This window comes from Lonchura striata, chromosome 32 (genome assembly GCF_050655825.1).
Source record: "Lonchura striata isolate lonStrDom1 chromosome 32, ASM5065582v1, whole genome shotgun sequence".
Taxonomy (NCBI): domain Eukaryota; kingdom Metazoa; phylum Chordata; class Aves; order Passeriformes; family Estrildidae; genus Lonchura; species Lonchura striata.
In genome coordinates this window covers 1111752-1138345 of record NC_140734.1, presented here as the reverse complement: position 1 = coordinate 1138345, position 26594 = coordinate 1111752, and the positions used below count along the sequence as shown (strand labels likewise).

Below are 26594 nucleotides of genomic sequence, written 5' to 3'. Positions count from 1 at the left end.
GCTGGCTTCTTTTTCCACTGCAGTATTTTTCTTTGCACAGAAACAACCCCTTGCCAGATAATGTGACGTAACAAGGAAAACACAACTCACACGCAATGGAGATATTAAAGCTAAACATGCAGACTCCCCTTATCACAATCATCATCATTTATGTTGCTGTTCATTTTTATGTCAGATTGTTTTCAGAAGGGTGAGAAGAGTATCTCAGGTCCCCTGGCTAGTTTGAAATCATAGCCACTTCTTATGTCTCTTATTAGCTGTCCTTCCTGTAGTTCCTCTGCCTATTTGTTGCTCCTGGATCTCTGCCTCCTTCACCTGATTTTTATCTTTTTCTGCATTTGTGGGGATTATTGTGTTGGTGGTTTTTTTTGCTGTTGTTTTTTTTTTTTTTTTCTTGGTGCTTGTTTTGTTTGCCTGTTTTATTTGGTCACAGTTTTACTTTTGTTTTCTGCTTTTTGGGGTTTTTTTTAATCCATTTAACAGCAGAGATGACCTTGTGATTTGTATGGTGAAGTTTTGATACACAGGTATTGCACATAAAGGTTGTTTTTGTTTTTAAAAGTAATCTCAGACACACACCTGCAAGCCCCTGTGATTGGAGAACTGAGTGCTCTCAGACAGCAAATTGTGCATGAACAGGAAATTTGTAGTTCCTATCTCCATTACACATGGCAAAATGTAAAGTGGCTGGAATGGTGCCAATTCTAGCCTTGCTTTTGCCTTCTTTTGCTGACGTGCCATAAAACCGTGCCAGAGTCATCAATGAACTGGGTTCTCCCAGGATGGGGTGTGCAGGGATGATCCCTCAGCTCCTGTGTGCACCTGGTGTGCACCAGGCCAGGCACGCGACCGTCATCCACAGCCAGCCTCTGTCTGCAAAGAGAGCAGGGAGCTGCAGCTCTGAGGAGCTCCGGGCTTAGGGAGCAAACAGACCAAATCCCTGATTCATATCAGTCACTTCACTTGAGGGTTTTCTGCTGATGGATTTTTATCTTCCTGCCCAGAGCTGGAAAAAAAGAACCCTGGCAGTTTGCTTTCGCTGTGAAGAGACTCCTGTCAACAGGTTCCAGGGCTGCTTCTTCTTGGAACTAAAAGCAGAGCAAAACTCTTCTGTTGGTCACATCAAACCAACATAAGTTTCATGAGTCTATGAAAGACATAAGAATGTAAATATTATTTCATATTACTGTCCTTACTATTTTCTATTTCAGCGGAGTAATTAGGTCATCATTCACTATATCAAATAACTGGAATAAGCTCTGGAAAAGGAGGTTTATTTAAAACTAAGATTGTTGAAAATATGTTTTAAAAAACGGAAGGAATTTCATGAGGAAAACTATATGATAAAAATAGAGTTAAACTCCTCCCCACTCCAAGCTTTGACAAGTGGGTGATCCTTTCTGAAACTTCCACTGCCAACTTTTATGGTGATCCATTTGGAAATGTCCCTGAGGATAGGTGGAGTTATTTGGGAACTGCTTGGCTTAACCTGGGAAACGGATTATTATTTTTAGTGATATAAACCTGTACTGCTTCAAGATTCACAACCACAGTCCTGATTTGTGGCTCACTGCATGGATGCCTGTTCTGAATTAACACAATGTTTGTGAGGCAGCTGAAGAGCTTAGACCCCAGAGATCAATATTCCTGGGAGGAGGAGGAGGAAGGAAGGATAAAATCTTGTTTCAAAGGTTGTTTCTTCAATCCTAGGATGCCAGAAGTATGCTAGACTACACCTGTCTCCAAATGTCATTCAATTACAGAAAACCCCTCTGTAGTGCCAGACACCAGGACAAATTACTCGACACTTTGCCTCACAATGCATCAACATTAATTCTAGTGAGAGGTAGACCTTAGTTGCAGTCTGATTAGAGCAAATCAACATGGTGTCAATGGCGACAAGAATTTGCTTGTGAACAGATGATTATGTCCCACTCAATAATGAGCAAAATTTGCCTTGACTTGGAAGAAAGTAGACAGGGAGCAATGCAGTATTTGGGTTTTATCCAGTGATAAAATGGGGCAAGAAGCTGTAACAACTTACCTGTTCTACAGAACACAAGCACTGATACAGCCAAGAGTACATGCACACAACAAAGGGATTTTCAGGACATTCCTTTATTTCTTAACATGCAATGGGCAGCAAAATGCTGCCATTGGTCTGAACTGGAAGCCCTGTTCCTCTCCAGTTTCTCCTTGAGCACACTGTGTGTTATTTGCAGACTTCACTGCCCAGCCCATCAATCCTCTCTTGGCCATTTGCTAAATGGCACAACTACCAAAATACAGGTGCCAGCATAATCAGCCCAGCACTAATCCAGCACTGCTTTGATGCTGCACAGGAGCACAGAATGGCTTGGGTTGGAAGGGACATTTAAAGTCCATCTCGTCCCATGCCCTGCAGTGAGCAAGGACACCTTTAACTAGGTCAGGCTGCTCAGAGCACGACCTCAAATGTCTGCAGGGTTGATGTCCACCTCTCTGGGCAACCTGTGCCAGGGTTTCAAAGCCTACAGTTTTAAAGAATCGGTTTCTTTTGTCTAGTCTGAATCGACTGTCTTTTAGATTAAAACCAATCCCCCTCGCTCTGGTCACAAAGGGCCCTACTAAAAATTCTGTCCCATCAGTTTTACCCTGAAGCTACTGAAAGGCAGCAATCAGGTCTCCCTGGAGTCTCCTCTCTTCCAGTCAGAACAGCCCCAGCTCTCCCAGCCTATCTCCAAAGCAGAAGGGCTCCAGCCCTCACAGCATTTTGTCCCTTCTCTGGACTAGACCCAACAGAACCATGTCCTTCATGTGTTGGGGACCAGAGCTGGATGCAGTACTCTTGTCGTGGTAGAGATGGAGACTATGCAAAGCAACACACTCCATTTCCAGAAGGCTTCAAAGCCTGTTTTTAGTCTAGCATGAATGCTTTTTCTACATTCTTACAAAGCGTGAAAGTTTACACTTTACTCATTGGTCACAAGAGACAAGCAAAGTACTTATTGGAATAGGCAGTTGCAGGTCTTCCTTATTCATCCTTCTTTCTTGGTTTGTATGTCAACGCCCTTGGTAGAAAATTCTTTTGGGGTAAACATGGATCCTCTTATCAAACTTCTCTCTGGCTCACCAAAGTTGCTGTAAATTACATGAATCTTTTAAATTAGAGGGTTTTGGGAAAGCTGCAAAAGGCAGGCCTCAGAGACAGCAAAACTGCAACTAAAGCTAAGCAGTAAGATTTGTCAGCAGAAAAATTATGTAAGGAGTAGAAAAGTAAGGACAAATAGAACAATGGTCTGTGTATTAACACGTGGCTAGAAGAACTCCCGAAGCTACAGAATAGTATATCTAGCAAGATATTAGGAAGTTCTAAGCTTACTAATGGAGCTCTGGGCATTGGGTTTAAGGCTTAAAATAAAAGTAGGTATTGTATTGTATTGGAAAGAAGCAAAGATTTTTTTAAACAAAGGTACATGTGCTTATAGTGGTTGGATAAATCTATTGTCAGTATGCTTTTGATTTGTATGATTGGTCAAAATCTTTTAAAGTATGTTGTAACATTAAGTTCTTTGTCTGCTGCCGGGCATGTGAGCTGCTGGCATCTGCCCATTGTCACAACCATGTAATGAGACTGATGCTAGAAAAGAAACAGCTCGAGACATGTTCCTCAGCAGTCCTGTTCCGTTCCTCATTTGTACATAAACCCCTGGCCAGCAATATTAAACATCTTCTACAGTACTCCAGGTGGAGTCTCACCAGAGCAGAGCGGTGCAATCACCTCCTTCAACCTGCTGGGCATTTTCCTTTGGATACACATGTCTGCCTCATGTCCAGCCTCTCCTCTAGCAGCAGCCCAAGTCCTTCTTGGCCGGGCTGCTCTCCATCCCTTCATGCCTCAAGCTGTGAGATCAGCTGGGCTGGGACTGTGTCACAGCCCTTGGGCAGAGCTGCTGGGCAGGATGAGCTCAGTCCCAGAGGAGGCAGAACCCACTCCCCAGGCAACTCCAGCCTGGCCATGAGGTCACAGCAGGCTCTGGGGTCACAGCAGGCTGAGCTCACAGCAGGCTCTGAGGTCACAGAGGTCCCAGAGCCCCGTGGTTGCAGAGCACCACAAGGCCCCAGCAGGCAGTCCTGGAGCACAACTGCTGCGGCAGCAGCGGCGGTGGCAGCAGTGGTGCTGACATTGGGACAGCGGCCTCAGGACAGTGGTGGCAGCGAGAGCAGCGGGACTGGCACAGGGCAAGGCACCATGGCCCTTGATCTGCGCCTCCTCCTCCTGCTCCTCCTGGCCGTGGCCCTGCCTGCCAGGGCTGCCCAGGCTGCTCCGCTGCAAGCGCGGGGAGCAGGTGAGCCGGCAGCCTGGCTGCCCTTTCCCAGGACAGCGCGCCCTGCTCCCCGGGAAGCGCTGGGGATGGTTTTCCCTGGGCTTTAGGGAGGGTTTCCTCTGTGGGAGGGAGTGAAGACTCGTGGGCCCTGGGCTGCTCGAGCTGCCCTCCCAGGGATGTGGCCCAGGGCCTACCAAAAGTGTGGAGACTGGCCAAGATACAGCCCAGAGCTGCCCAGGCCCCTGTGCAGCTTTGGCCTTGTCCTTTCACATCTGGATCCCACGGCCTTGCCCGAGCCCCTTGCAGTGCCCAGTTCCCACAGGCAGAGGGGGATTCCAGCACACCAGGAACTGGTTCTCATCTGTGCTCCCTTCTAGATGAGCATGCTAGGAAGGCTTCTCCAGCACCTTGGCTCCATGAAGATTTCCTGCCTCTTAAGTCTCGTGCAGGTATACTGGTAATGTTCCTAAAAGAATAATCACTGACAACCTGGCAGGAACCAGCTGACAGAAGCTTCTGTGGCTATTGAGTTGCAGGAGTGGCTGCAGGGAGGACCTTTCAGGCTCCTTTCCTGGTTGCTGAACACAAGTCCGGCTCCCATCGCAGGGGTGAGTTGTGTGTCCCTGATGACACCACAGGCTGAGCCATGGTTTTGTGGGATCCATCCATCTGAAATGCAAATATTCCTCTTAAGGTCCTCTGAGAGGGAAGAACAAACCTACAGGAAACAGAAAGGCTCTAGAGACATACAAATACATAGAACAGAAGCGGAGTGATCTGGAGAGACGCCGTGGTGGGTGCATTTCCCTCCCCCTTCCCCTGGGACTCAGCAGCCAGGATCTTTCCCTGCACATCTGGACAGGCTGTGCTTGGCTCAGTGGGAAGGGATCCATTGCAGCCTCGCTGCCCCAGTGCTGCTCTCACGGCCTGCAGGGCTGTTTCCCAGCCTGGGCTGGCTGCAGCTTCTCCCCAGCCTCTGCAGGAAGGCATTTGGCACCAGCTGATAGGGAGCCCAAACTGCACCATTGTCCATGCATACCCTGACATCCCATGCAATTTCCCAGTCACTGAGCACATCTGGAGGGGCAGATGTTTGGAGGAGGGTGGGCCCTGGAGCAGCCCCAATAACCTGGTCTTTATCCTGAATCTCATCCATGACTTAGACAAGCTTTGCCTCCTTTAGATGCCACCTTCCTGCTGGGGAACAGCCCCACCTGATCCAGCTGTCCCTTTTCCTTTCCCCAGAGATGGAAGGAGAGGCTGTGCTGAAGGCTGAGCTTCCCAGAGGAAGCAGTGGCTCACTGGCAGCCTCTGCTGCAGGAAGGGAGGCGCTGCCAGGCACAGTCACAGGAGGTAATTGCTGTGCCTCTGGGCCTGAGCCCTGCTGAGCTTTGAGCTGCCCTCTCTGCTGCTTGGCTGTGCGGGCTCACAGCATTACCTAAGCCCCTTGAAGTGCTCACTTCCCCATAGAAGGGGGGGATCCCAGCACACCGTGGAACATTTCCCATCTGTGCTCCTTTCTGGATTGGGACCGTGACTTGCAGCGTTTGGAAAGACTGGTAAACCACGGTTTAAGGATCTTGGAGTCTGGTGAAGGTAGGTTATCAGCAACCCTTTCCTAACAGAGAAATCATTGTCCAGACAAATATTTATGTGAGATTTCCTTTAAGATCCTTTGAAGTTTGATGGATTCTGGAAATCCTGTCCCCCAAATTCCTACTCCTTTTCCCAACAGCAATCCCATAGGAGGATCGCTGTCAGTGGGAGGAAGGAGCATTTAGCTGTCCATCTTCCACCCATGTGCAATGTCAGTGTGTCCTTCTGTGTGCTCTGTGCAGCTCCAGAGAAGAGCAGAGAGGGAAGGGGCCGGGCCCAGGGCTGTGCCCCGGGGCTGAGCCTTTCACAGCTCCTTTGCCTGCCCCAGGAAGACTGAGCTGCTCCTGCTGCTGCTGCCAAGCCCTGGCCTCCACTGGGGCTGGGTTTAGAGCTGCTGGCAGCTCCAGGGAGTCCTTTCTGCCCCAACTCTCCCACAAGGGGCTCCTTCCATCCCAGTGCGGGGCCACCGCGGGCTCGTGGTCCCCCTGCCCCTCCTCCTGAGTGGAAGGCAGAGCTGAGGGAATGCCTTGGAGGGCACCAATCACCCAGGGCCACTCACTGCCACTGCGGCCTGCAGGAGAATCTTTAGCAGTGTCACCGAAGCTGTTCTGTTCTGCCTTTCTTTGCAGCTGAACGTGAGGATGAAGAGGATCTGGATTCCCAACCCATAGCCATTACTGAGCCTCTGGGAGATGCTGAGGGTAGGTCAAGGCCTTTCCCTCTGGGAGAACTGCCAGCTCAGAGCCCAAAGCTTGTCCAGGGGGGCATCGCTGCAGGTGCCAGGACAGAACCATGCACGTGTATGCCCTGGCCCTGGGCCATCCCCTCACCGCTCCTGGGGCTCAGTGCTGCCCATGCAGATCTGCAGAGATGACAGAAGCTCCTGTGGCTGTTGAGTTTCAGGTGTGGCTGCACAGAAGACTTTCCCAGGTCCTTTGGTGGATGTTGCTCGCAAGCCCATCTCCCATCACAGGGGTGAGTAGTGTGTCCCCGCTGACTCCACAGGCTGAGCATGGGTTTTCTGTGATCCATTCCTGGGAAATAGAAATATTTCTCTTAAGATCCCCTGAGAGGAAAGAACAAACATAGAGGAAGTAGTGAATCCCGGCAGGAATCCAAACATCTGGAAGAAATCCTGAGTGATCTGGAGAGACAGCATGGTGGGTGCATTTCCCTCCCCCTTCCCCTGGGACTCAGCAGCCAGGATCTTTCCCTGCACATCTGGACAGGCCGTGCCTGGCACAGTGGGAAGGGATTCATGGCAGCCTCGCTGCCCCGCTGCTGCTCTCCCGGCCTGCAGGGCTGTTTCCCAGTCTGGGCTGGCTGCAGTTTCTCCCCAGCCTCTGCAGGAAGGCATTTGCCACCAGCTGACAGGGAGCTCAAATTGCACTATGGGCCTGAGATGCCTGCAATTTCCCGCTCTCTGGGGAGATGCAGAGAGGCAGCTGTTTGCTGGATGGTGGAGTTTTGGAGCAGCTCCAAAACTCTGGGCATTTTCCTTGTCTTTATCCACCTGTTTGACAAGTATTGCTGGGAGCAGAAGAGCACAGCAGAGAGGAATTATGGCATGCAGGCTCAGGGCTTTGGGCACTGAGCAGTCCTGTGCCAAGAGGCGGCAAGGTGCCTGCAGGCCCCAGCTCTGGGGGAAACAGAGAGCGAGAACGTCCTGGTCATATCCACCGTGCTGCCAGCTCAGCAGTGCAGCATAGCAATGGCTCACTCTTCCCATTGCTCCCAAGATGCAGCTGGCACCTCAACACGTGCCGACAAAATCTGGAAAAGCATGAGAAGAGATTTCTGCTGGGGAACATCTTGTTTGATGAAGTTGGTGGCCATTGTGGCTGCTGCAGCACTTGGCCTGATGATGTGCTCTGCTGGAATCTGGTATTTCTGCATGAGAAAATGGTGAGTGTTTTGCTGATCTCATTCTCCAAGAGCTTCCTTTAAAGGCTGCTGACAGTCAGGGAAGATTCCCAGTGAGGCTGCAGTGGAGTTGTGGCCAGTCCATGGCTGTGCAAAGAACTCTGCTGAGGGTTCTGCTGCTGCCCAGTGCTTTCCTTGGCCTCTTCATTGCTGGGCCTTGTCCTGGGGGGCCGCTGGGGCTGCAGCCAGTGCTGGCTCCCCCTGAGGCTGCCTGGCCAGGAGCAGCCCCAGGGGCACAGGGCAGAGGCACAGCAAGGTGGGGAGGAGAAAGAGCGGGGACGAGATGGCCCCTGAAAGGCAGAGGCGCTCTGGGGCCCGCTCCTGGCCAGGGAGCCTGCCCAGAGCCGTCCCCTGCTCGCCGGGGCCTCGAGGGGCAGCTGTCCAGCTGGGCCAAGGTGTGCCAGCCGCTCCAGCCGTGCTGGGGAGCCTTGCCAGCTCTGGGCCCTGCTATGCAGGAGGGTCCCTGTGTGCCACTGGCAGCTGGGGGCCTCAGCCACTTCTCTCTTTGCACAGTCACGCTTCTGGACAGGAGATGAAAGACAGTGGCTACACCTCACACCCAGACAGCGATGCAGCAACTTTGGCAGTAGTAAGGATGTGGTCAGCCCTTTCTAGAAGTTCTGAGAAGAGGACCCCAGAACAACCATCTACGAGGAAACCTCTTATCACCCTCTAGATCCCACTGCTTCTTCCTCTCCCCATGGGTATCCCCAAGCTGCCCTCATCCATTTTTGATCTCCCTCTGTCCCATCCCAGCCCATTCCCGAGTTATTCTGGCAATCCCAGGATCAGCCCAGAACCCTCCAGCCCCAACTGAGGCCAACATGGCCCTTCCTCTGCCCCTGAGCCCCCTGGCTCTGCCCTCTAAACAACACTGTAGGTGACCCCCCTCCCCCTGTCTGCCCTTCTTGCATTTCAATAAAGAGATGGAGCTGTCACCCCAGTGTCTGGGTGGTACCACCAGCAAAGCCCAGCCGGCACCAGCCCTGGCTGAGCTCCATGGCCAGGAGCAGCTGTGGATGCCCACGGTGAGGGCAGGCAGGAGCCAGGCAGGGGCTGCTGTGACCTGTGGCGGGGCCCTGAGGGGCTGGGGGAGCCCATGCTGAGCGTCCCGGGGCTGAGGGCACATCTCCTTCAGTGGGATCATCTGGGCCTGGACATCCTCCAGTGGCATGTCCAGGAAAAGAGGGAAGCCCTCAAGAACATCTCCAGGGACACAGCCTGAGCAGCAATGCCAGCAGGCAAAACAAAGCTCCTCCCCAGTTAACACACACTTGGTAGGACCTAATTGATGGGCCACTACCAATCCAGGGTGCTGCACAGGGTCTGCTCTTCTGGGCAAGGGCCAGAAGGAAAGGGAAGGGAAGAGCTGTGTGTCCTTGGGGCCTGATAGGGCTGATGAACAGCCCCAGAGGCACAAAAACACAGCAGCACCAACACTTGATTTCCAGGGCAAAACAATTGGCATTGCTGGCCTGGGCTTCTCCATAAGGCACATGGGGGCTTTGGAGACCCCATAAGGTGCACGAGAGGCTCGGGTCCCTTGTGAGACACACAGGGATATTTTAGGTTCCCTCTGAGGCATGGAGGGCACTGGGGTCCACTTGAAGGCATGCATGAGATTTGGAATCCTATGTGAGGCATGCAGGGGGGTTGGGATCTCTGCCAAGGTGTGCAGGGTGCTGGGGGTCTCTGCCGAGCACAGGACTGAAATGAACAGGTTTCATGCCTTTATTAGTGTTCAGCTCTTTATTAAAAAGTCAGCTCGGCAGGGGGGTGTTGTAGCTTTTTCCAGTAGCTGAAGGGCACAAAGTCCCACAGAGTCTGTCCCTGGAGTCTCCGTGGCACGCTGGTAGCCGGAGGTGAAGATGTGTCCAGCCTGTACCTGCAGTCCCAACCCGCAGACCATCCCCTCTCCTTTCCTCCTGGCACACTGGCAGCCAAAGGGTGGGGTGATGTGCAGAGCCTGCTGCCAAGGTCCAGCAGCAGCTATCCCTCTCCTTCCCTCCTGGTAACACCAGGAAGAGTGTTTGTTTTCCTTGTGCCTGCTTCCCACAGCCCAGTCCAATCTGGTCCTCAGCACATCATGGTGACAGGTCAAACACAGACTAGGGATGGGCTTCCCTTTTCCCCAAGCAGCACACCCATCCAGCCCCCTCCACTGTGCCCCTCTTTTTCATTTTGGGGTGTTTTTCATCCTCAAAACTCCCTCCCATGATTCCACTGGATTATTTTGCATCCTAGTCCTAGTTTGGGTGGGGGTGTAGGTGATTCCCAGGAGCGATTAGCTAATTAACATTTCAATGTCAGTACTTAGTTCCAGCCAAGTGTCCCAGCCAGGCTGTTTTGTTCATAACAGTCCGGCTCGGGGCTGCCGCGGCCCAGGGGCAGCCGCCGTGCCGGGACGGCTGTGGCGAGGGGCCGAGGCGGAGCTGCCCCGCCGGGTCGCGCTGCACGGGCACGGCACGGGCGGTGCTGAGCGCCGGGCAGGCGGCACCCCGAGCCCAGGGGCCACAGCCGCGGCCCTGCCTCCATCGGGGCCGGGCACAGACAGCCCCGCAGGCAGAGCGGCGGTGTTAGAGGGAATGCCGCGGGAGACAAGACTCATGATATCATGATCATCAAGTCTCAGTTTATTGTAACAGATTACACAGTTTATACATGTTCGTTAATTAGCTCATACATATTGCAAAAGCCAAGCTCATGATTGGTTGCTATGTGACTTGTACTATTATCTTAAAAGTATCTTTATGATCGATACATGCCTGTCCAGCTGGCCTTGCAGTTAGAACAGCTTAGTACTCCTTTGTTCTTCTCTATCTACTTCTACATACCAAGCAGTTTCAATATCCTGTTTTCTGCACACCATCTGCTCTTCAGGGCCATGCGAACTTTGCAGCAGTCACGTAGCCTTCCCTATTTGGATTAATTTTACAGTATCATGTCCCTTGTCGTTCAACCATTCCTCTGTCAGGCTCTCTTCACGGCGGCACCGGCACCGCTCAGCGCCCGAGGGGACGGAACCGATGCCAGAGGAGCCCGGGGGGCCCTGAGCGGGGCCCTGGCGCTGCCCGCCCGGCTCTCCCGGGCCTGTGGCCATCCCGGGCACCAAGGGCTCGCTCTGTGCCGCGCTCTCCCTGCCCAACGGGGCTCCGGGTCAGCACCCGGCTCCTGCCACTGCCTTGAGAACGCTGAGGGGCATTCGGGGGCGGAACTGAACTTGCCAGGGAGAGAATTCATAGGACACTTGTTTAGCCCTTTTACAGACCTGTTAAGGATGTCTTCAAGTTGAGAAACAACTTAAAATCCCAGGCTAAATCATGTGGTTTAACCTGTGGGGATTCCTTGAAGATGCTTTGTAACTCCCAGGGGTGCCAGGCCAAATCCCAGCGAGCACCAACACCCAGGAGCTCTGATGCATGCAGCAGGTCTGGCACCAGGCAAAGGAGTCAACATCCCTACAGCTGCCCGCTCTGCCTGCAGGGTGTCACGCAACAGCAATGTTCCAGCAAGAACAGGCATTTTTACATCCTCAGGACGATGTGCTCTTGTGGTCCTGATGGTGGATCAGAGAGAAAAGCCAAAAGTGACAGACTAAACTTGACTGCAGGAGAGGGATGGCTCAGCAGAGGACCTGGGGACCTGTGGTGCTAGCCAGTGACCGGCCACTCAGACACAGCAGGAAGGCCCCAGACTATCACACTTCAGCTGGCAGGGTATAAAAGCCCAAAGGTTCTTTGTTCAGGATCCGCCAGAGGCACCAGCTCAAACTGCCACTGTTCCAGCACAATAAAATTGTTTTAAGGATCCAGAGGTCCAACACTCTGCTATGGAGGACATTCCACATTTCCAATCTTTCAGGCACTTGGAACCTTCTGATTTTGCTTTGCATGCAAGACAAATAAACCCCCAAATGTGCACAAATCACTCCTTTAGCCTTTCCGCCTTTTATTTTCAGCCAATTTTTACTTTGTTCTCTGCTATCATGTCCTTATCTTTCCAAAATTCCTGTGCCTATTTAAATCCAGCCACCAGGGATGGTGCACACATTTTTTTTAGCTCTGCAGAGATTTATCCCCAGCAATCCTGCCAACCACACACACTTCAATGTTGCAAAAACCTAACTCTGGGCTGCAGTATGTGAATCCCACTCTGGTGTGTGAGATGGCAGAGCACCAGACCAGGCACTGTAGAAGGGGCATTCTGTAGATTAGTGAAGTCACTACCAGAACTCAGTCTAGCTCTTAGAACTCTGGCACCACACCAGGAGTGCGTAGCTGCCTCGGAGCAGCACAATGTTCTGTGTTGGAAGGCCTCCACCGAGCCCAGAGGCTGCCTCAGCCCCAGCCGCCATCCTGTGCATGGTGGCAGCGCTGAGGGCTGTGGCAGGGACACTCTTCCCCAGAACTGTTTCCCAACTTTTCCTGTCCCAGCAGGGGACTTGGAAATGTTTCTTCTGTCCTGACTTACCCTGTTTCCACCTTGTCAATACACAACTTGCTGTCTTACTCGCTTTATGCTTAGAAGGTTCTAAGAAGAAAATGAGAAACATACTGTGATTATGACACCCAAAAAGAAGGCCAGAAAACAGTACTCCATGGTGTAGGGCCTTAGAGAGCGGCTATTTGGTTTATTTGACAGCAGAGTGAGGGCAACAGCTCCACCAAAAACACACTTGTCCATTCCTTGCACACTACAAGCTTTTAAACTTTTTAACTTAATGTACACATTATACTTTCCTAACCTTCATATTGCAACATGTATACTAATTACCTCATTATATGAGCCCTTGTAGCACATGTGCAGTTTCTGCACGAGGTGGTCATCTGTGGATGACAGCCTGGCCAGAGAGGGAGACACGACATTCGTTTTTCACAGTGGCTTGTGAGACCTTTTAGGGAGTTGCAGAAATGATGATAACTTGTTAGTATAAACAACCAGCAGGTGGTGTTTTTCTATTCTGATTTTCTGTTCTTCTTAAGGACTGTTTGTGAGAAATATGTTTTTGTTAAATAGCCAGTCAAGTAGAAGGTGTCAAAACTGTCTATAAAAGAGAGAGCTTCTGTATTAAACTTTCATCTTCTGCAATTCAGTCTCCTCGTGAGCTTGTGTAACTCTGGGCTTAATGATGACAGTTGCCAGCCTCCTGCTGGTCATTTTGGATGAAGGCTCAGAAGGCTTCCTCAGGCTTCAACTTTTTTACCTCTGTTTCTGCACATGCTTTACAAGACTGTCTGCTCAAATAGCCAGTGGTTAATTAGCCTTTTGCAGTTAGCTTGTTCTGCTAAATTTGCTGATTTCTAGAAAGTGCTTCATTCCCATCCCCTTGTACAAAGTAACTACTTCTTTCTGCACAGCTTTTTGTGGAAAATGACAGGAGACAAGCACATTTTATAATGTTCAACAACTCTCAGTTTATTCCAAGCACGTATGTACAGTTATACCCGTTATAATCAAGCTCATACACATTGCAAAATTTAAGCTCCTTATTGGTGTATCTAAAGGGGTCAACCCCGCCTTTGGGAACTTTCTATGCTTGCTTCGTTTTTTTGGGGGGACTTTCTACCTTCAGTTATACTTATCTTTTTGCTGACCGTTTTGCTGCTGGGAACTAGCTTACCCAAGGACATATGATATTGTTGCTACATCCACTATTGCTGCACTATGCAATTTTCAGCTATTGCTTCACTAACTGCACATAGTCATGGCCTCTCTCCGGAAGACACTTATCCACAAAACTCTCCACACTTCCCCTGTTTCTGTTTTGAACCATTAAATTAGTTGTCCACATCTTTGAATCTACTAGATGCTGAAGACAGCTAAACAGGCAGGGCAAGATTAACAAGAGCAGTAAAACAACAATCAAGATTCCCACTGCATACATAATAAAGGTTCTTAGACAAGGACCAATTCCTAAGCTTTTAAGCCATTCTTCTATCCCCAGACCATCTTCCTCTTTTAATTGATGAAGGCCCTGTTGTAGTTCTTTAATCTTAGCATGTATTGATACAGAATTGTCAGAGATTCATGCAACACATACCTTCAAATTCCTCACATCCATGTCCATGGGCCAATAAAAAATCAATGGCTGCTCTGTTCTGCAGTACTGCATGATTTACACTTTGTACATCCATAGCAAGCATGGCTAAAATCTCTGATGTTTTATTAAGTTCATCTTTAGCCCAGCATCCCAATTGTTCAGCTAAAACCATAGCCTTTCTGGCAGCTCCTCCCGGTAACAGGGTTGCCACTATTACCTGTTTAAAGGTACTCCAAAACTGAGGTTGTCCAACCTGATCACATTGTAAGTCGTGCACGCCACGCTTTTTTCTTGTCTTCCCTAACCTGTCCCATTGCATTAGCAAGGGCATATTAGGATGGAACAGCGCTAGTTTTCCTAGGTAACAGGGTCCCCCTTGTGGTTTTACCGGTATTCCATTCCAAGCTCTATCTCCACAGATCAAAAATACGCCTTTTGACAACCTTAAGGGTTTGGTTATCTTGGAACCATCACAGTTGGAATATAACTGTGATGCTACCCTACCTTAGTCCAGTGAAGAGTCTAGAGAAGCCCATTTTTCTCTTGGGTTATTTAAATTCTGCAAGTTCAATGGAACAAAGCTAAACCATCCTCCTGTCGAAACATTCCCTAAACTAGCATTGGCACTTCCAAAGAGATCTAATTCTTCTGGTGGAGATTGTAATGTTTCTTTAAGTGAAAGTACCAACAAACATTGTCTATAGCCATCTCTCTGAGCTTCTGTGTAACCCATGCTCTTGTCTGGCCCTTTCACCTTTGCAAAGTTCTTGCAAAGCATTTGGTTCTTTATCAACCCGCAAAATTCCTCTGGTCTCCAGACAGGAACACCTGTTAAGCAGGTGCGAAATGGACTTGTCACCCCTCCGAGTTAAGGCATAGCAAACTTTGATTAGTCATGTTAGCCAAGGTTACCCAAATATTTTCTCTGGGCTGATTAAATTGCATTATTTCACAACAAAGATTAGTCAAAGGAACAAGATAGATTATCCATCTTATCACCCTCATGATTACTTCCACTATGATTTTAATTTTAATGCCTGCACATTTTCAATAAGCCTATCTAACTCTAGGTCTGGATTTCCTACTATTGGTCTTCTTAAATAAGGTCTTATAGAAACCTTCACCTGCTTTTGGCACCTTGTTGATAAAATTTTTGAATTTGCCTGTCTAATCAACCTATCACGAGCATGTTCTGCTTCCCACCTAGAAAAAGCTAATATATTTTGTTCTGGCACTTCAAATAACTGCAAAGCTAAAGCAACTCCTAAGCCTGTATCTTGTATTAAATCTTCCTTCCAAGTCTCTCCCTGTGTTGAAAGGCACAATTTCTACACCACAAATGTAGTTTCAAAAATACTTGGTCTTCCCAGTACGTTTTTCCACAACCCCCACAAATAGAAGCAACCCAACTGTTACAATTAAAACTCCCACAACCAAGGCACTCGGGATTCTTTGGTCCCGGTATATGAGCAGTCTGTAAAGCTTCAATACTCATAACAATTGCCAGAAAAGTTGACTCTGAAGGCAAAAGTTGATCGATCACTGGGGAAAGTCCTCTTATCTCTTGAAGAAGGTGTCCCACTATGTGGATCAGCTTCTCTTCAATTCTCCTCTGATCCTGATCCGCCAGGGGGGCTGTGAGATGAATCATCCAGAGCCAGTTTGGTCCACTTCGCTGGCACCCAGAGTGAACCTGTAGGGGTGGAAACACAAAGATATCCCCTTCCCCAATATAGGACCTTTGCTGGGTTCTGCCAAATACCTGTTTTAGGTCCCTATACCTGACCCATACTTCCTTGTCCTTTTTGCTCATTTCTTTTTGTCCATAATGTACCATTGCAGTTGGTACCTCCGAATCCCCAAATATACACAAATGATTAAGAACAAAGAGCACTTTCATTAGCCTTTCCTGCACATCTCCAACTTCCCTATGTTTTTCCAAATATCTCTTCAAAGTTCCATTTGCTCTTTCTACTATTGCTTGTCCAGTGGGAGAATGTGCTATTCCTGTAATGTGCTTGATCCCCCATGATTTCAAAAACCTATCCACCCTGCCACCAATGTATGCAGGACCACTGTCTGTCTTGATCTGCTTTGGCACTCCCATTACTGCAAAAAAACTACACAAATGCCTTATAACATGTAATGCCTTTTCCCCAGCTTGAGCCATTGCCCAGAGATATTTGCTATATGTAGCTATAGTAACATGAACATATTTTAGGCGACCAAAGCTATTTACATGAGTAACATCCATCTGCCAAAGTTCGTTAGATGAAAGACCTCGAGGGTTAACTCCCCATCCCATGCCATGACCCCCATTATGATGACTACATATAGGACAAGCTCTCACTATAGAAGTAGCATCTGCATGGGATATTCCAAACTCCCGTTGTAACCCTTTTGCATTCTGATGTCAGGGTGTCAGACCCAGCCAGCAGGGGTTTAGGAGGTGTGAGTCGTGTTTGACCAACCTGGTCTCCTTTCATGACCAGGTGACCCTCCTGGTGGATGCGGGACAGGCTGTAGATGTGTCTATTTGGACTCCAGCAAGGCCTTTGGCACTGTCTCCCACAGCACACTCCTGGAAAAGCTGCAGCCCACGGCTGGGACAGGAGCACTCTGTGCTGGGCTCAGAACTGGCTGCATGGCCGGCCCAGAGAGTGGTGGTGAGCGGTGCTGCATCCAGCTGGGGACAGTCACCAGTGGTGTCCCTCAGGGCTCTGTGCTGGGCCAGCTCTGTTCAATGTTTTTATTGACGACATGGATGAGGGGATTGAGCCTTTCATTAGTAAATCTGCAGATGACACTAAGCTGGGAGCGTGTGTCCATCTGTTGGAAGGTAGGAGGGCTCTGCAGGGAGACCTGGAAGGGTTGGAGGGATGGGCAGAGTCCAGTAAGATGAAGCTTAGTGAATCCAAGTGGCCATCCCTGCATTTTGACCACAAACACCCCCTGCAACATTACAGGCTGGGGATGGTGTGGCTGGTCAGTGCCCCGGCAGAAAGGGACCTGGGGGCACTGGTCTAAAGCCAGTTAACATGAGCCAGCAGTGTGCCCTGGTGGCCCAGAAGGCCAATGGCTCCTGGCCTGGATCAGGAATGGTGTGGCCAGCAGGAGCAGGGCAGTGATTCTTCCCCTGTGCTCGGCACTGCTTGGGCAGCACCTCAAGTGCTGTGTCCAGTTCTGGGCCACCCAGTTTGGGAAGGTCATGGAGGACCTGGAGCATGTCCAGAGAAGGGCAGCAAGGCTGGTGAGGTGATTGGAACACAAGTCCTGTGAGGAACAACTGAGGGAGCTGGGGTTGTTTAGCCTGGAGAAGAGGAAGCTCAGAGGTGACCTTATCACTCTACACTCCCTGAAAGGTGGTTGCAGTCAGGTGGGGGTTGGTCTCTTTCTCCTCACAGCAGCTGACAGAACCAGAGGACATAGTCTTATGCTGCACCAAGGGAAATTTAGATTGGCTATTAAGAAAATTGTTTTCTATGGAAAGGATGATAAAGTACTGGAATTGTCTGTCCAGGGAGGTGGTGGAGTCAGCATCCTTGGATATGTTTAAAAAAAGACTGGATGTGGCACTCTGTGCCATGGTTTAGCTATGGTGGTGTTAGGGCATGGATTGGACTTGATGACCTTAAAGGTCTCTTCCAACTCAGTAATTCTATGTTTCTGTGATTATGTGACATCACAGAGCAGGCTCTGACATCACAGGATGCCTGTAGGACATCACAGAGCAGGCTGTGAGGTCACAGAGCAGGCTGTGAGGTCACAGAGTGTGCTGTGACATTATACGGTGGCTGTGTTACATCACTGAAGGTGTGACATCAAAGGATGGGTCTGTGAGGCCAAGAGGTGCTGTGTGACATGATGAGTTTTGCCATCACAGAGCAGGCTGTGACATCACAGAGGAGATTGTGATTTCATAGGAGAGGTTGTGATGTCACAAAGTTGTCTGTGACATTTCAGGCTGGCTGTGTGATGTCACAGAATGGGCTGTGAGGCTACATAGGAGAATCTGCCATCATAGAGAAGGGCTCTGTGACATCACAGAGCAGCTGTGTGATGTCACAGAGAAGGCTGAGACAATAGAGAGTGGGTTGTGACATCACAGAGCTGACTGTGAAATCACAGAGCAGGCTGTGACATTAAAGGGTGACTGTGACATTAATGGGTGATTGTGACATCACAGGTTTGGCTGTGACACCACAGGGCAGATTTTATGACATCACAGAGCAGCTGTATGAAATCCCAGGTGGCCTGTTACATCTCAGAGTGGGCTGTGTGACATCACAGAGGCTGTGTGACATCACAGGAGCTGTGTGATTTCACTGAGGAGGTCACTCTGCCCCAGTTCCCCCCAGAGAAGTCCAACACTGCTCATGCACAGGGGGGTCCCCTGTCCCCCCGGGTCCCCCCGCCCCCGTCGCCGCAGCCTCCCCCAGAGGATGTTCCATGAGATCGACCCCAGAGCCCGACACAGGGACGGGCGCTGGGGCTGTGGGGGGTGGGACGGGGGGACACGGACCCCCTGGCAGTGTCCCTGTGTCCCCCAGGGCCAGAGCCTGGGCCAGGGCTCCTTCACCCTGTTACCAACGAGGGCTTGAGAGCGCTAAAAGTCCCCGGCAAGGGAGCAGCAAAAACCAGATTTAATATTAAGCGACAGCACCACAAAGTTCCCTGGCAAGAGTCACTCTGCTCCTGACTGAACACTTCACACTTAAGGAACACCTAGGAAACAAATCAACCACAAATCCAAACAAAATTCAGGCAATCGAACCAGAAATGATCAGGGAACTGTCCCTTTATGCGGCATACGGACACATAGAACAGTGAGGGCAAGGATAAAAGGAATATGGCCCAAAACTGAACAGAGGTCAAATTTAACAGGACTTATACCTTAACCTTAACTTCTACCTTCAACTTCAAAATTTAGCAAAAGAACAGATATGAACAGCATTTAACATAACTTTTAACCTACGACTTTTCAATTTAACAGAGGAATATCATTTAATACTCTTTAGCTCAGCTTATAACTTATAGCAAAAGAACAACTCTTAGCAGCATTTAACTTAGCTTAGGCTGCATCACTTGACCTCACTTACAGGCCTGACTGGCTCAGCTATCCAGGGCACTCAGAGCCCTCAGGGAGCAGCATTTCTGCCACATTCCCCAGCACAGGCACTCCTGTGTGCACACAGACACAGAGAGTCAGTGCAAGGCACCTGTGAGAAATTCCCCTAAGGGCAGGGAAATGCTCCCTGAGGATGCTTTGGCATCTCCCCAGCAGGGAAGGGTTGAGCCTGGAGGAGTGGGGGGATCGGCCCAGGTTCCCTCGTTGTTTCGGGATCCCCGAATTCAGCAAACGGGAGAGTTCCCGGCTCGGAGAGGCCCCACTCAGAGGGAGTCGCTGGCCCAGGAGAGCTCCAAGGGCTCCTTTTGGAGCGCTGTTTGTAGGGCCCCAAGAGAGGGGCTGCAGTCCCAGCCATGTTTCATCCTGGCCGCACTTGGCATCAGCAGCTTTCTTTGGCAGGGTGAGAACAGGGATGTTGTGCCACCAAGGGAACACAAACAGTTCCCAGGGCTGCTCCTAAAGTAACCAGGAGCTGGCTGGGCAGCAGCAGTGCCTGGAGCAGAGCGTGTTTGTGATGAGCTCCAGAGGAGCTGAGCCCAGGGGCTGCTGGCCAAGGCCGAGGCCCAGTGAGGATTTCTCAGCTGGCAGGGCGGCCTGAGAAGGGGAGGAGGGAATGCACCAGCACAGGAACCATGGAACCAAGGGAGCATTGTGATATTGTGGGGCCTGTGAGACCTAGGGACCATTGTGACACTGTGGGGCACCATGGAACCATGGAACCATTGTGACACTGTGGGACCTGTGACACCAAGGGGCCATTGTGACACTGTGGGACCTGTGACACCAAGGGGCCATTGTGACACTGTGGGGCACCATGGAACAATGGACACCATTGTGACACTTGGGGGACACATTGGATCATGGAGACCATTGGGATACTATGATGCCCAATGGAATCAGCAAAGCATTGTGGCACTGTGAGGCCTCATGGAACCAGTGAGACCATTGTGACCCTGGGGTCCCCACAGAACCAAGAAGACCATTGTGACACTGTGGGGCCTTGTGTCATCAGTGGTCCATTGTGACACTGTGGAGCCAAAGGAGACCATTGTGACACTGCAAACCCCCATGGTCCAAAGGTCCATTGTGACATTGTGGGTTTCATGGAACAGAGGACTCATGTGTCATTGTGGGGCCTGGGGAACCATGGAAACCATTGGGACACTCCATGACCTCATGGAATCGTTGGAACCATTGTGAAACTAGGAGGTCTCATGGAACCCAGGGGCTATTGTGACACTGTGGGACCCCATTGAACCAAGGGTCCATTGTGATACTGTATGTCTTCTTGTAATTAAAGAGCAATTCTGACACTGTGGGGCCCCATGCAACCAAAGGAACACAGAACAGGTCTGGCTGGTTTGGCCTCCCGTGGACTGCCTGACTGGTCCAGCTGACCTTGGCATGTTAAAGGTCTCTTCTCCTCTGCTACTGGGGCTCACTGGGACAGAAAACACTGGGGCTCCCTGCTTTCCTTCCAATGGAAAAGAACTGTCCTTCTCCTCCAAGTGCCCATGGCCAGAATTGGGATTTTACGTCCAAATGTCCTTTTATCCAGGGATTTTTCCCATAGGAATATTGCCAGGACAAGTCTGGTTGACAGTGGTTTCATGAGGGTCACCTCTCATCTGTGCCCAAAACACTGGGGAAGGCTCCATGCTTTCCTTCCTATGGGAAAGAATTGTCCTGTTGTGTGTTTTTCTTTAGTTTGATATTTGTTCTGTGTATGTTCAACCTCCCCCACTAGTCTCCTCCCTTGCCCAGTTGTCAATCTTCCCAAGCTCTTCCCTACCCCCCTCCTCTCCAAGTTGTCAATCCTCCCTTTTCCCTGCCCCTTTCCCCAGAACATTCCCTGTCACTCCTCCTAGCCTCCTCCCCTGCTTCCAGAGCATTCCCTGTCTATTTAGTGAGGCTCAGCACCCTTTTGGTTACTTTGTGTAACTCCACTGCCCTGTTTCCCCTGATAGTTTTGTGCTATGTTAGTCCCTCCTTAGACTCTTCCCCAGGCGTACCCTCAGTGGTTGCTGTTCCTATACCCCGCCTCTTGAGTTCTGGTATAAAACCTTTGCTCGCCCTCCCCAGAGGGTCTTGGGGCTCACTGAATAAAACCTTCCTGTTTGCCCCCAAGTCCCGTGTCGCCTCCCCATGCCAAGTGGGACTGCAGAGCTTCACAGGGGGAGCAGCCGCCCGTTCTCTTCCCTCTCACCGCCCAGCACTCCACTGCTCGGGGTATCGCGGCGAGAGAGGCTGCCCACATTACAACACTGTCCTGCTTCTCCAGGTGCCCATGGCCAAAATTGGGATTCTGTCTCCAAAATTCCCTATATCCAGAAGCTGCCTGCAGACAATCTCCATTCCTGACAAGTCTGGCTGACCTTGGCCTTGTAAGGCTCTCATCTGCCTTCCAAACACTGGGGCTCTGTGCTTTCCTTCCTATGGAACAGAACTCTTCTTATCCAGGTGCCTATGTCCAGAATTGGGATTACACCTCCAACATTGCCTGGTGTGAAAGACTGGAGGAGATTGTTGGCTGGGAACATTTTGTGTGTGGGGGAGGAAGGGGCAGGTCCAGCCCTGCTCGGCCCTGGAACCCCAGCACTGCCCTGCCCTGGAACCCCAATCCCCCCAGAGCCTCTATCCCAGCCCAGCAGTGTCTGCCAGTCCCTGGCACAGCACAGGCAATGCTCCACAGCCACCTCTGGAGCTCCCAACCCAGCTCCTGAGTGACAAAATGACCCCAAGTCCTCCCTGGGGCTGGGGCAGCAGAACTCAGAGGCACCAGCAGCTCCAGCTGTGAAATGGAGTGTGGGATGGGGCTGTGAAAGCCCTGCCTGGGCTGTGCCAAGCAGGACACACAAGCCCTGACCCTCATCCCCCAAGCAACTCTCTCAAGGAGACATTTAAAAGGAATTACAATAATTTGTGTACTCTGAGTTAGATTCACTAGAGAAATAGTGCCCCAAAGCTCATTAACATTCAGAATACTTGAACAAGTCAAGCCTCTGGGAATAATTTGATTTAAGTTTTAAGTCCTCATGCAGTTGGAATAGATATGAAAATCAAGACCCTTGATGGCTGACAATCCATCAGACTCTGTCCCTACCCCCACCCCACCATTTCCCCCATCCAAACCCTGGCCCTCAGAGCAGCCTTGTGCAAATCTGAGCTCCCTCCAGCCCAGGCTGCACCTGCAGGTTTCAGCTCCTTGGCTCCAACCCCCACCTGCTTTCCTTGGAGTAAGAGCTGCCTGAAGACACAGAGGGATGTTCATTTCTTGTCAGCCAACAAAGCCAAGGGAAGACACAGCTCCATCAGATGCAGAAGTCATTCCTCTGCTGGCTATTAAATCCACTTTGCACAGTAGCCAGTCTCAGAGCAATGGAAAACACTTTCTGTACCCAGCACAGATCCCAAGGTCCCCCCAAACCCTCCCTGCCCCGATTCTGCCCAGATTTGCTCTTTCCACACACGAGTCATGTGCTGAAGTCAGGAGCTCCCTCCATGCCCAGAGGGAGGAAAAGAGAGAAAGTGGATGAAGAGCTCTCCTGTGCAGAGCCAAGGTCCAAGTGCCCCTGCAGTGGAAACCACAACTCATCAGGTTTGTGTCCTTTGGGCTCAGGGATGGTGACACTCAGAGGCACAGAAAGGTTTCTTGCCAACAAACAGGAGTTGAACATTTGAACAATTTAATAACCATCACAGACTTTCCTTTTTCTTCGAACTGTTTAAACCTGCTCTGGACTGAAAACCCAGAAAAACACTGGCAGCTCACACCTGTGGCCCACCGAGGTCTGGGACCCTGCATTCCAGTGCCAGAGGGACTGAGAAGAGACCGAGTGATCCAACTACAACCCACAAAAAAGACTTTCTGAATTGCCACCTCTTCAGAACTCTGAGGGGGTTTATTTCATATTATTCATGCTTGTGAATACTATACTTGTTAAATAAACTGGTTTTTTCCACTTTTCTCCAGGGAAGTCTTCTCCTGAATTAGTAGGGAGAAGGGCCGCTTGAACTTGATTTGTAGACGGACTCCTTTTGGAGGTTTCCTCACAAAATTTGCCCTAAACAGTCACAATTGTGCCACTTCACCAGTGGCACAACTCCCCAGCCCCCCAGGAAAAGAAAGGACATGTCAAGTTCTCCAAACACTTGGCCTGCTTTGCTGCAAAAGTCGTGCTGCACACACAGTGCAGTGTGGAAAGCCAAGAGAAGCTGGAGCAGGTGGAAAATCTTGGGACAGAAGCTCGATCTTGTTCTCCATGAGAGGTTCTTGTCAAGAGCAGACAGGAGAAGATTCCTGGAGAAGTGGAACAGCTTTGCAGAAGTGCAATGAAAATGAAAGAAAGTATCTAAGATGTTTTCCTCTTTATTTCTATGCTCTCCTTTTCCATGTTGCACGACTTCTCCATGCCATGAATTCCAAATGGATCTCACCTCTAAGATGGGCCACTTAGCAATGTAAAATAGCATGAGCTACACGCAGTTTGCCTTCCCCTGTTTTTACTGGAAAGCAACGCTGGAGACATCAGTGCAGTGCTTGGGTCAGGTACGAATCCTACAGCAAGGGAATGTGCCCCAAGGGTGTTTGAGCCTCAGCAAGGACAATGCACAGCAGCGACACAGCAGAGGGGATTCCTCTGCCAGTGTGCAGGAGTCAGGACTCTGGATCTGGGCTCCACACTGCAAAGTTCCCGTGTCTGGACAGACGAAGGGGCTGTCCCCGGGGCGCGCGGGGCTCGGCCGTGGGGCTCGTGGGGCGAGCGGGGAACGGACACGCGGACAAACGGCCTCGGTGCTTCAGTTGCAGAGGCAGCAGCGGCGGCGGCGGCAGCAGCGGCGGCAGCAGCGGCAGCAAAAGCAGTTTTTCTCTTCTTTCTCTTTCTCTTCTCCCTCCCCCGCTCTCGGACACCTTCCCCTCGGTGTCCTTAGCCGGTGTCCCTCTCCTCTCCCCGCCTCCTTCTCCCCATGCCGGGCCGGGCCATGCCCCCGGCCCGCCCCCGGCCCCGGGCGGGGCTGCCCCGTCCCCGGCCCCGCCCGCCCCGCCGCGGTCTCGCCTCCGCCCGGCTCTGGCCGTGCTGGCGGTGGCGCTGCCGGGCGGGCATCAGTGCCTGGGGCTGGGCCGGCATCGCCGCCCTTTGGCTCCGCCTGGCCCGAGCCCGGCCCCGGCCCCGCCGCAGGGTCCGGCCCCGGCGCCGGCGCCTCCCGGGCCCCGCGGAGGACACACGCGGCACGGCCGCTCCCGCCGCCCCCGCTGCGGCTTCCCCGGCCCGAGCTCCGCCGCTCGGCAGCGCGGCCGCCGGCCCCGAGCCTCCCGTGTCCCGTTGCCGAGACCGAAGGCCTGGGGATGGCCGGCCCGAGGCGCTCGGGGGGCGCTCGGGGGCCGCTCCTGGCCCCGGGCCGAGCACTGACAGCCGCGTCCCGCCCGCAGGGAAGGCGCAGGAGGCCCTGCAGGAGCGGTACCGAGTGGGTTCGCTGCTGGGGCGCGGCGGCTTCGGCAGAGTGTTCGCAGCCACGCGGCTCTCGGACGGCGCCCCGGTGAGCGGCGGGGCCGGCGGCGGGCATGGAGGAGGAGGAGGGAGGAGGATAGGGAAGGAAGAGAAGGAGGAGGAAGGAGGAGGCAGCGGAGAAGGAAGCAGGAGGATGGGGCTCGGCAGGGCGGGCGGCGAGCTCAGCCCGCTGCTGCCTTTGGCTTGCAGGTGGCCATCAAAAGGGTGCCACGGAACCGCGTCCGGCGCTGGGGCGAGCTGGTGAGTGAGCGGGGCCAGCGGGAACAGCCGGGCCGTGCCGGGCGGGGATGAGGCGAGGCCCGGCATGGGGGAAGCCACCAGGACGCCTCGATGGGGAGCGGGCGTGGGGCCAGCGCAGGGCGCAGAGCATCCCGGGCTGGCTGAGGGGTTCCCCTGCCCTGGCACGACATCAGTCCCACTGGTGGCACCGTGGTCCTCCCGCAGCCCGACGGCACCAGCGCACCCCTGGAGATCGTCCTGCTGGACAAGGTGTCCACCGGCTTCCCTGGTGTGGTCCAGCTGCTGGAGTGGTTTGAGCTCCCCAACAGCATCGTGATGGTGCTGGAGCAGCCGGAGCGGTCTCAGGACCTCCTGCATTTCATTCGGGCACGGAGGTTCCTGTGTGAAGAGGTGGCACGGGAGCTGTTCCGCCAGGTGCTGGAGGCCGTGCGGCACTGCACCAGCTGCGGGGTCCTGCACCGTGATATAAAACCAGAGAACATCCTGGTTGACCTGGCCACTGGCCAGGCAAAATTGATCGACTTTGGCTGTGGCACCTACCTGCAGGACACAGCCTACACTGACTTTGCAGGTGAGCCCGGGCAGGGGTGTGCTCCTGGTCCCACCATCTCATGGCCCAACATCTCACAGGCCAAGCTGGGTGTGGCAGTGGGGATTATCCCTTTTGCTGCCAGTCAGAGTACTGAGTCTTTACCTGAGCTGCTTTTGAGTGGGGCTGGGTGGGGAGGCATCTTCCAGCCCTGCTGGCAGCCTTCACCCACCACTCTGCCTGGGGCTGGGGTTGGAGCAGCAGCAGCCAGACTGACAAAAGCACCCGTGGGTGGGGGTAGCAGAGGAGGGGGCCAGGACCAGTGCACCAGCCAGTTTGGTGTGCAGGTGAGAGGAAGGGCTTGGACTGCTCCACTCACCTTGTTTCCATAATATTTTATGAAAACATAAAATATTGCCTTCATAATATCTTTGGGGCACTGCAGGCAGGGAGGATAAGGACCTGTTTTTTCCCCCACCCCTGAGTGGGTTTTTGCTTTACATGTCATGGTCAGGCCTTGCTGGGGCTTCTGCTGCCCTCTTCCAAAACCAGTGGCTTCTTGTCCAGCCCTGAGTTTGTACACAAGTCCCAAGTATTGGCGAGAGTGCAGCAGTCACCCCGTGTGTCATTGGGGCAGCCCCTGCATGCCCAGGGATGCTGGGGCCAGGCTCTGGAAGCAGCAGCATCCCCCTGATGAACTCCATCTCTATTCCACAGGAACACTGTCATACAGCCCCCCGGAATGGACCCGCTTGGGCTGGTACCATGGCGAGGCAGCAACGATCTGGTCCCTGGGCATCCTGCTGCACCAGATGGTCTGCGGGCAGCACCCTTTCAGGAGGGGCCGGAAGATCAGCTGGGACCATCAGCTCTCGCTGCCACAGCGGCTCTCTCCAGGTGGATCCTCATCTCTGGCCACGGGGGAACACCAGTGCTGGGAGACAGCAGCGGGCTCATGAGCATCTCGCTCTGGCAGCTGCTGAGGAGGTGGCACATGTCCTGCTCTCCTGCTCTCCTCCACAACAGGGAATTGATGGGAAAGTTAAGCCCAGCTGGGAGCACAGAAGCAGCATGGCCTGGGCATGGGAAGAGTGGGGTAAAGCAGACAGGAGCCTTCTCTAGCTGACTGGTGGTTTCTGGTTTTTCTGCCCAGCGTGCCAAGAACTTATCAGGTGGTGTTTATCCATGCACTTCTTAGACAGACCTTCCTTAGAAGACCTGTTCTGTGAACCTTGGATACAGGATAGTCACCTGTCATAGATGAAGGGAGAGAGCCTCATGCACACTTTGCTGCAGGGCCCTGGTAAGTTACAGCTCCACA

At 52.0% G+C, this 26594-nt stretch overlaps 1 protein-coding gene across 1 annotated transcript; it reads left to right on the top strand.

Annotated features, from left to right (window-relative positions):
• The first annotated feature begins 95 nt into the window (after positions 1 to 95).
• Positions 96 to 26533, top strand: LOC146764600 (serine/threonine-protein kinase pim-1-like). Its single transcript, XM_085564040.1, has 6 exons — positions 96 to 190; positions 24103 to 24532; positions 24694 to 24744; positions 24949 to 25315; positions 25991 to 26170; positions 26427 to 26533. The coding sequence occupies exons 1-6, from the start codon at positions 96 to 98 to the stop codon at positions 26531 to 26533; spliced, it is 1230 nt and encodes a 409-aa protein (XP_085420166.1).
• Positions 26534 to 26594: the final 61 nt, after the last annotated feature.